This window comes from Musa acuminata, chromosome BXJ3-5 (assembly GCF_036884655.1).
Source record: "Musa acuminata AAA Group cultivar baxijiao chromosome BXJ3-5, Cavendish_Baxijiao_AAA, whole genome shotgun sequence".
Taxonomy (NCBI): Eukaryota; Viridiplantae; Streptophyta; class Magnoliopsida; order Zingiberales; family Musaceae; genus Musa; species Musa acuminata.
Window position 1 is genome coordinate 41,385,737 of NC_088353.1, and position 10,399 is coordinate 41,396,135.

The window sequence follows — 10,399 nt, forward strand, 5'->3', positions numbered from 1 at the left end:
CCAAAGTTGTAGGCTTTTTCTGTGTTCTCTTTCCACCTTAGCAAATTGAGTCTTCTTTCATGTCATGTTTGACTTTGAGGCTGCTCTGAGTCTTTTTTTGGATCAATCAAGCTCTGAAAATTTTCAGCTGATATCCACATTTCTCTCTCTCTCTCTTTTTTTTTTTTTCCTGTTATTCTCTTATTTTTCTTTATATTTTTGTTCGAATTCGAGTTAGTTTATCCACACGCAATCTTCACCGTTCATTTACATCAATCCAGGCTGCGGCACTAAATTGAGCGAATCCAGGCTGTTGCGGTCGCAGGTTGATGCGAAGGTTTGCCGGCCTCGCATGTTTCAACCGTTGGATTTGCGAGACCGCAGCCACCCGAAAGCACTTGCGTTCGCAGGTGCTGCCCACTTAAATGCGCCTCCTCCCAAATTTGACATCCCCTATAACTATTATTCGAGCGTTTGCTTGCTTTTGTTTGTTTCGATTCGACCCGGCGATTAGCTTCTGGAATCGCCTCTCTTTGGATCTCGCGGGCTCCCTAATCTGGGGAGACATGGATGTCATAGAAGCCTTCCGATCGATGAGTTGGGAGCAGGAGTCGTACCCCGCGTACGAGGACTTCCTGGCGCTGCCCTTCTTCGCGCTGTTCTTCCCCACAATCAGATGCTTCCTGGATAGGTTCGTCTTCGAGGTACGTGATTTGATGGATTGTGTCTCTTGTTTGTGTTGAGCTGTCCTGAGTTGGCATAAAAGTTTTGGTTTTTATACTTTTGGATGCAATTTATCCCAAAGATCCGATCTTGCTGTGATTAGCTTGATTAGAGAGCTTTCGTCTGGGCGAATAGCTCGGTTCCTAGTAGTGGATCTTCTTGCTCCGCCGAAAGGAAACCTATCTTCGGCAATGTTGTGGTGTGAGAAAGAAGAGTTCCAATATGTGTTTGTGTAAGACCAAGATTCTCACATCTGGGATCCTTTTTGGCTATGCCTCTTGAGGTAGTTTCATGTAATGAAAAGAAAACAAAATGTGGGCTTTATATGTGCTCTTGATCTTATTAATGACAAAATACTTTCTTTTGTGGGTTTTTGATCCATCATGAATGAAGTTATACTTTGGGTATTGGGATCCCAGTGAAGTTGGATGCTAATTTATTAAATTTACCTTTAATCAGTTGGCATCATTGCTAATGTCTAAGCTGCTACAGACATAGCCTGTGTACACTAATAATTAAATAAATGAATAAAAGGAAGAATGAGCAAAATATTTATCTCCAGAAAGCTGTTTTGTTGTATCTAGGATAAAATTGTGCTGGAAAGTATGGGTTATGACAAGCAATAGTCCAACCAGATCGACCAATGCATCCAAAGAGATTCCACTGTCCTGATTGTTGCAATCTAGACTTGAATGGCAATAAATATATTTCAGCTATGAGCAGTTTTGAGTTCCCTCCCCAAACCTTGCATTGGCATGACTCTGCTACAATCCATTTGAGGTTTTGTGCTATATTGAGTTAAATGCCTTATTATGGAAGCATCGATGTGGTTAAGATCAATCCTTGTTTGGTCATATGTTAGAGAATAATTAGTATAGTTAAGTTTTATCAACTCTAGTTTAACAGTTTGCTGCTTAGGGAAAAATGATATATATTTTTATAAAAAAGTTCCTAGAGCAGGTTATTTTGTCCTGTCCTACAACAATGGATCTGTGGTAACTGAAAAAAGATAAGTCTGATGCAACATGAAAAAGTTAAGTTTCTGCTTGGTTTTGTTAGAAGTCCTTTATATCTCAGTGTTGGGTAAAATTTTTGGAGGTTCAAGTAAATGTTCTTCTTTTGTTGTTACTGAATATAAAAGATGTTATTCCTTGAGATTTCATGGTTCTGATGGCATTAAGTAATGTAGATCATATTTAGATGATGGTTGGGTCTTCAGGATTATGTCAGAGGCAGATGGTCTACTGAAACAAATATTAGTCTACTTTGCTGAAATCGATTTGTCAAAAAAGAACTGAACAGAATTTGTGGAACTAAATTCAACCTAGTAATTTGTGTCCATTGTTTGGTGAACACTATAGTTCCTTTGAGTACGGTTACTAAAATACCATGGAATTTAAAGTGTAATTCGTGCTGCACTCCTTGATATCCTTTCTGTGGTACCATGTTTCACACTGCCATTTCAATTATGGATTAAGTGGTATGACTATCTTGTAGATCATATTCAAGAACATGATCTTAGTAGAGAATCTATATGGATTGGTAGGTGATTACCATCTATGGGTTAGCATTCATCAAACTTATGTTATATTCTAGATATCTACTTGTATTATTACAGCACATGATGATTTTTTTTCTTGTTTCTGAGGCCTTTGAATAACTTGTGATATTTCACATCTGATCACAAGAAAATATGAGTACCATTTATTATCAAAACTGTTGTTCTTTTGCTTACCTCTGTATTCATCCTTGGCTTGTTTGACATGCATCTGTATCTGATCCGTATGTCTGTATCAATATAAGGCAACCCCTGTTATCATTATTGAGTTCAATTTACATCAGCAATGTTTTGTACGAAGGCATCTGATACATATATAAATCTAATGCCTTTCTTGGATCTCTATAGAAATTGGCTATGCGACTTATACCTCAAACGGTGCCTAAAGATTTCGGTGCTGAAAATGAAAGGAGAAGAAAGATCAACAAATTTAAGGAATCAGCATGGAAATGTGTTTATTTTCTTTCGGGAGAGCTGCTGGCTCTGTCTGTCACATACAATGAACCATGGTTCACGAGTACTAGGTATTTTTGGGTAGGACCAGGAGATCAAGTGTGGCCTGATCAGAAAATAAAGTAAGATTTAATATTTTTTTGATGCAGTCTTCTCCTATTAACCGGCTTTTTAATGGCATCCTAATTGGATACAAATATCAGTATTGAGTATTTCTTTCATCCAGGTTGAAACTTAAGGCTGTTTACATGTATGTTGCTGGTTTCTACACATATTCTATATTTGCCCTTATATTCTGGGAAACGAGACGGTCCGACTTCGGAGTGTCAATGTCTCATCATGTAGCAACTGCGATTCTCATTGCGCTGTCTTACATATTCAGGTTAGTCTTTCTGCTGGATAGTTTTATGCCAACCATCATGCTAACAGAAACCTACCAATCTACCATAGACAAATTTGTTACTAGCTGGCAGTTCATGCTGGTCAGCATGTACTTTCTTGTAAACTTTGCTTTACTTTTAATTTGCCTCAGATGAATAAATATGTTTTATCCAATAGTCCTCTGGTCACACCCAAGATAAAGGATATGATCCAAAATCTCCACCAAAACTCACAGTTGGACATGATCACAAATCTTATAGAACTAACTCATATGATCACACCCTATTATGATACATGCATGATAGATAGCTGCAGATATATATATATATATATATATATATATATATATATATATATATATATTTGTGTGTGTGTATATATGTGTATGTATATGCATACATACATACATACATACATACATACATATATGATAAGTCAACATTTGGTTGTCATTGGTGCGATCCTGTAGGCTCGCGAGGAATTGTCCGCTTTGGACGTGCTCGCATGGTTTTATCTTTTCGAGGCTCGTGAGCCCCAAAAGGTGTCTTTGAGGGTAAGGATAACCCGACGAACTTATGAGCCCTTCTCAACCAATGTGGGACTAAATGTCCTTATCAGTGTTCCCTCCCGTAGGGGAGCTAAGGGCTCAGGGCCCTCCTTCTAACGTTATTCTGATAAGTCAACATTTGATTGTCATTGGTGCAACCCCGTTGGCGCGCGAGGAATTGTTTGCTTTGGGCAATGGGCGTACCCCTATGATTTTGCCCTTTTGGAGTTCATGAGCTCCAAAAGGCACCTTTGAGGGTAAGAGTAACCTAGCGGGCTTATGAGCCCTTGGTTCCCTTATTTCTCAACCAATGTGGGACTAAATGTCTTTATCAGTGCTCCCTCCCATAGGGGAGCCAAGGGCCTAGGGTCCTCCTTCTAGTACTAATTTGATAAGTCAATATTTGGTCGGTCCGCCATTGGTGCGACCATGTAGGCGTTCGAGAAATTGTCCGCTTTGGGTAATGAGCGTAGAAGGAGGGCCTTGGGCCCTTGGCTCCCTTAAGAGAGGTGCCTTTTGGAGCTCATGAGCTCCGAAAGGGCAAAATCGTGCAGATACACCCATCGCCCAAAGCGGATAATTCCTCGTGTGCCTACAGGGCCATACCAATGGCGGACTAACTAAATGTTGACTTATCAGATTGACGCTAAAAGGAGGGCCCTAGTCCCTTGGCTCCCCTACGGAAGGGAGCACTGATAAGGACATTTAGTCCCACATTGGTTGAGGAGCAGGGAAACCAAGGGCTCATAAGTCCGCCGTGTCACTCTTACCCTCAGAGACGTCTTTTGGGGCTCACGTAAGCCCCAAAAGAATAAAATCGTGCAGGTATGCCTAAAGTGGACAATTTCTCGTAAGCCTATGAGGTCGCACTAATGATGACCAAACATATATATATATATATATGTATATATATATGTATGTATATATATGTATATATATGTATATATATATGTATATATATGTATATATATATGTATATATATGTATATATATATATATATATATGGTCAGTGTAGAAGCTTAAACATTATTATCAAGTACTTGTAAAGTAATTAAAATCTATGATCTAGATAATATCAGTATCTAAAACATAGTGAAAGCCATCTATCATCACATGACAATATAAGTGTGGCATGAGGTCCATCACTATAGTATAGTCCAAGAAGAATAAATTACTTCATCTAATACATCACCCATAATGATATCAAATCCATGTAGTAAGTGTCTCAATGTGCATCCTCAACCTTATCGTCAACTGGAGTCTCAACCTCAACCAACTGGAATAATATGACCTACTTCAACCAACTGTTTCATCTGGAATAATATGACCTACTTCAGTCATCACTTCTGGGCAGGTGGTCAATGAGTATATGAAATAGTAAGGGTAAGCAACTCAAAGTAGGAATGATTAGGTCGATCATTAAATAATTATAAATAAGCATTGATAATCATAGAATTAAAAACTCAGATGCTAAAAGAACATAAGCATTTATAATTTGATATTAGTAGTATTGAGCATCATACACGTTTTCACTTATGCATGTATTCACTATAAGCATTTTTCTTATAGTTTACATGCCTTCATGCATGCAGAACCATACTAATATGAACTTGTTATCTTGATGATATCCATATGTTCTTAGTGTGGCAATGTTCTTAACATTATTTACTTTGTGTGACATAGCATTTCATACTTGACATGTCCACTCTGAAGTAGCTTGGGATATCTCTGAGGTTGCATACACAACAAGTATTTGGGACATCATATGCTTCAACAAACTTGCTGCAGATGTCCCTGGATATGTACCATACCTCTAGTGGCAAGCTTCTTCAATATCCACCTCTGAGGTAGCATACACAACAAGAATTTGGGACATCATGTGCTTCAAGAAACTTGCTACGGACGTCCCTTGATATGTACCATACCTCTAGTGGCAAGCTTCCTCAATAGACTTGTACTCCTTCCTCATGTGTGCATGGGTTTGCCATTATAGGAGTTCACCTAACTAGAATATATACCATAACAAATGTAACTAAAATATAAACTTTAAAGTGCATGAATGCATTTATATTATACAAAGGATATTTGCATTTATATTATAATTCCTGCTCACTAGTTCACTTCATCCATCTTATCCCTTTAATGTGAATTTCATATATGTTCGACTGTTAGTGCATACGGATTCATGCTGGTGCATGATATAATTGCTGGGGTGTGACATGCACCTGTGTGCACTGGCATGCATAAAATATGTTGAGATCTGGCTTGTAAACTAGCACATGCTAGCATGAGCTCAGCTCTTAATGCATTAATTCATGTATGGTTGGCGGGCAACCAGACATTACATATAGAAGATAAAGAATCTGAGCAGCATTATAATTATCAGACATTAGCCTTGGCGGGCAACCAGACACTACATATAGAAGATAAAGAATCTGACCAGCATTATAATTACTTCATGATTGTTGCATCAAGTTATCAACAACCAGTTCTTGCAAGCAAGCATTATATAAGCCATAAGGTAATGCTGGCGGCCTGAATGGTCAAAGTACTTGTGATTGAATGCAGTCATTGACAAAATATTGGTAAGAAGTAAAAGGAAAGTGATAGTGGACCCATTCCAAAGACCAATGAAAGTTATACCAACAGGATTATGGCAAAGAATGTAAAAATGCCAGTCGTAATCATAGCTTGATACACTATCAAGTTATTAGACTAACAAAATTAAGAAAATAAAGATAAAAGAGTTCAATCAATCATTTATATGTACATCAATCAGCTCGACAATATAACTATCGAGTTATGAAATACCAATTAAAGAAGAAATTTAGAAAATAGATGGAATTAAAGCGGAGTAAAGCTAGGAATGTTTGGCCATGATAGGCTGAACACAATTTGTTTCATTTAATTCAACCATAGTAATTGTTCTGATGATATGGTTGATCCTATATTCGTACTACCATGTGAACTCTAATAACTTGCTATATCAGGTGAGATTTCCCCAAAATTTTAGTAAAAAAATTACTCTTGCTGATTAGATTCAAGTTTTGTTAATTGGAGAAAGTTGATAGCATCCTAGAATTAAGATGGTGCAGCACTTAGAGAGTGCTAGATGATTTTGGAAAAATCCATTTTTTTTGTTTAATTTGCATTTATGTTGTGTCTATACTGGATTTTTCTGTGACTATTATTTTCAATTCTTAAATTCCACTGATGACAGTTTTTGTTCCAAACTTGAAAGCCCAACAGTATGAGCTAGTTTTTTTTTTTCTTTCTTTCAGAGCATCAAAACTAGTGGAGGCATGGTATTTTCTGTACCAACTCTTATATGAGGTTGAGTTTTATAAATAAATGAATCAAAGCCACAAATCACATCATAAAGTAAACTACTATTCTATAGAATGGTTTCTCCTAGGTGTGACTATTAAGCCCTAAAATGTTACCTCTTCTTTATATTTATTCATTGATTGGGAGCTGCATTTGGTTGGTTCATTGGCTTACTTGTGCCATTGAGATGATCTTGCTCCCGAGATCAGAGCTTGTCATTTACTTATTCCAGTCTTCTATTAGGTCCATGCAAATGTTGTTGGGTTGTTCCCTAGTTGATGAGGTTAATCTGCAGTTGCTAAGGTAGATTTTCTACTCACTGATTACAGCCCTTAATCAATTCCATCTTGCTAAGCTTGTCATAGTTTAGAATTTATCACAAAATCTAGAGGTTGTATCAGGGTTAGAAAAAAAGTTACGATTCTTTTTGGAAAAGAAAACAGCAAGATTACAAGAAGCTCTCAAGCAGTCAGAGTTCAAAATGCCATCAAAATCTCTAGGAACTCCTGAGTTTGTACTTTGAATTACAAAGTCTGTTAAACCTCTGAAATTGGCAATTCAATCGGCAACTCTGTGTAGATTTTTAGTAATTCTCCATTATAAAAAAAAAACCCATTGGGGCACATGTTTGGATGATAATTTTCCTACAGCGAATCCATTTGACAACTGAGGTATCTAACTACATGTTTCCTCTATCTTTTGTTTTTCTTTTTAAACAGGTTTGCTCGTGTTGGTTCAATTGTTTTAGCCATACATGATGCAAGTGATGTGTTTCTGGAAGTAGGGAAGATGTCTAAGTATAGCGGTTCTGAATGGCTTGCTAATGCTTCATTTCTTCTGTTTGTTGCATCATGGGTCTTACTTCGTCTTACATACTTCCCATTCTGGATACTCCGAAGTACGAGGTAAGTATCTTATGCTGAATTCAAGTCTTTGGTTGGCTTATTATTATTATCAATTATTCTGAATATTGTTGCATTATGACTTTGTAATTACATTATAGAACATCTATGTTGGTTTCCCTAGTTGTCAATCGTGTATTTGTTTCACTTGCTTTATATCAGGAGTCCGACCTGTGTTAGAGGAAAACTAAGATTATGATGGTTCTTGTAATCATTTAATTCATGCTACATCTTAGCTTGCTGAACTTTAGTTTAAGCACATGACTGAAATATTAAAGATTTGAGTGTCCCATCCATACATAGTAGAGAATTACATGTAGCTGAAATTGTTCAGGCTTATACATTGTTTTGCAAGGTATCATTGATGAATAGGATTGAAGTTTCAGTTGGCACAGGAGGTTGTCCTCAGTGTCATGCCATGCTTGCAGGCATGGGTTCTCTTTACTGTGTCAGGCCAATTCTTTTGACATGTTTTGGCCTGCACAGAGGCATGGCAATCATACCATTCCAGCAACAGACTGAAATCCTCTATGCTGCTGTCTGCTGATATTTGAAAACCTTGTCTATAGAGACCATGAGTTGCCATATTGTTGAGCATTTCTCTTTTTCATCACAATAAACATTGATGATAGAAATGTATATTCTTTGTTTTTCCATCCTGGAAGAAATTAGAAGCATTTCTAGAATCTTCTAATAGGAAGATTTTAGATGTCATGAATCCAGAACTTCATGTTGAAACAAATTTGACTTTTTTGGGGGGTTTCTTTTGGATCCTCTGCTAAATTTCTTTATAAAAGCTGAGTGTTCACTTTGAAGATCTTGAAAACAGTGATGAAAGAAAGTTTTAAAAGGCTGAAGTTTCATATCTGGTGTATGACTAATGGTAATTTATAAATTTAATCTAAATTCACTGTTGATCCAGTTGGACTTCCAAACACCACAGTATTGAAATATATCATCCATGGATTGTAGCATTGGCTATTTTGCTTATAATGGTTCTTTCATGTGGAATTGAACTTTAAATGAACATGTCATAAAGTTGTACTTTGGTCATACCACAGAGATTTGGGGACGCAGGTTGACAAGAAATAGACAACATGCAATTTTAGATGATTAATATATTTGGAAGGTCCTTTAGGTTATTATTATCCCCCTTTCTCTTCCTTTTGAGAGTAGGATCAGTAGTCATATCATCTAAGTGAAATCGCATGGTTTTCCAACTTCCAATACATCTCTCAAACATTTGTGAAGGTGAAGCATGTATTTTCTGGCAGAGCCATGTTTTGGCATCACAGTTCTATATTCACTTTTATATTTCAATCATGTTAATTTTGCTGAATAAGGTAAATAGTTTTACAGTCTGTGTTATAAATCTATGAACAAATTAAAGCCAATAGCTTATAAATTGCTTTTGCATGCTTACTAGCAGATTGCAGAATTCTGGAACCATAATGAGCAAAAAGAAACTAAGCACAAGACTAAGTTTAATGCATCAGTTCTGTTTTTGTAGGGTTGTTCACTTGAGTTGGAATACTAAAATATAACTTGGTGATTCTTTTACCTTCTATCTGGCAGTTACGAAGTCCTCTTGACTTTGGACAAGGCAAAGCACAAATTTGAAGGACCTATATATTATTATGTGTTCAACACCCTTCTATTCTCGCTGCTTGTTCTTCACATCTATTGGTGGGTATTGATCTATCGGATGCTTGTAAAACAAATCCAGTCTAGAGGCCATGTTGGGGACGATGTTCGATCTGGTAAGTATTGTCCAACTTCTGCATATGGATGGCCAACATGTTTCTACTGCAATGTGAAACTTCTAGTGGTCTATCCAAGATAGATGTTAGGCTTAAAGATTTTGGTACTGCAATTACAAAATTTCTGTTGTTCGGCATACTGATTACCTGCCATCTTTAATAGAACTCAAATTTATTTAACTGCATTATACAACCCCATCACTGCCGCTGTATGATGTTTCTTGAATTTTTCTTTTCATTATAGATTCTGAAGGTGAAGAGGAACACGAAGATTGACTGCTGATATTTTCTGACCATGCCGATATATGAACATCAGAGTCATGGGAAGATCTTCATTTCTCTTTTGCTTTTACGGTGCCAGCTACTAGTATTCAAATTGGTGTACAAATTTTAGAGAAAATCCTGTTCTCTCTTTTTAGGTTGATTGACATGTAAGATTCACAAGATGAAAACAGATCTCCAGCATGATTCTTCCCCCATTTGGTGAGTAGTTGTCATTGGAGATATCTCCTTACTACTGGAGGGCATCTGTATGTTTTATGTCAAGAACAGATGGGGTCACCCGCACATAGACATTATTATTATTTTGGTAGGCCTTCATATTTTGGTCAACCAGCAGAGTTGATGCATTCTGAATTCTGTATTTTATTCAACAGTCAACAATTTTCAAAATGTGTGTTGATTTGGTTTTTTTGGGTTGCTCCTTAAATTTATGTCATCTTGTGTTTCAAGATTGGATGTTGATCTGCAAAAAGAACAAGCAATTTT

General features: G+C 36.8%; 1 protein-coding gene across 1 annotated transcript; it reads left to right on the forward strand.

Moving 5' to 3' along the window:
- Positions 1-446: 446 nt before the first annotated feature.
- Positions 447-10,322, forward strand: LOC135637628 (ASC1-like protein 1). Its single transcript, XM_065150287.1, has 6 exons — positions 447-683; positions 2,609-2,835; positions 2,940-3,095; positions 7,689-7,874; positions 9,447-9,631; positions 9,876-10,322. The coding sequence occupies exons 1-6, from the start codon at positions 546-548 to the stop codon at positions 9,905-9,907; spliced, it is 924 nt and encodes a 307-aa protein (XP_065006359.1). The 5' UTR covers positions 447-545; the 3' UTR covers positions 9,908-10,322.
- The last annotated feature ends 77 nt before the right edge of the window (positions 10,323-10,399 follow it).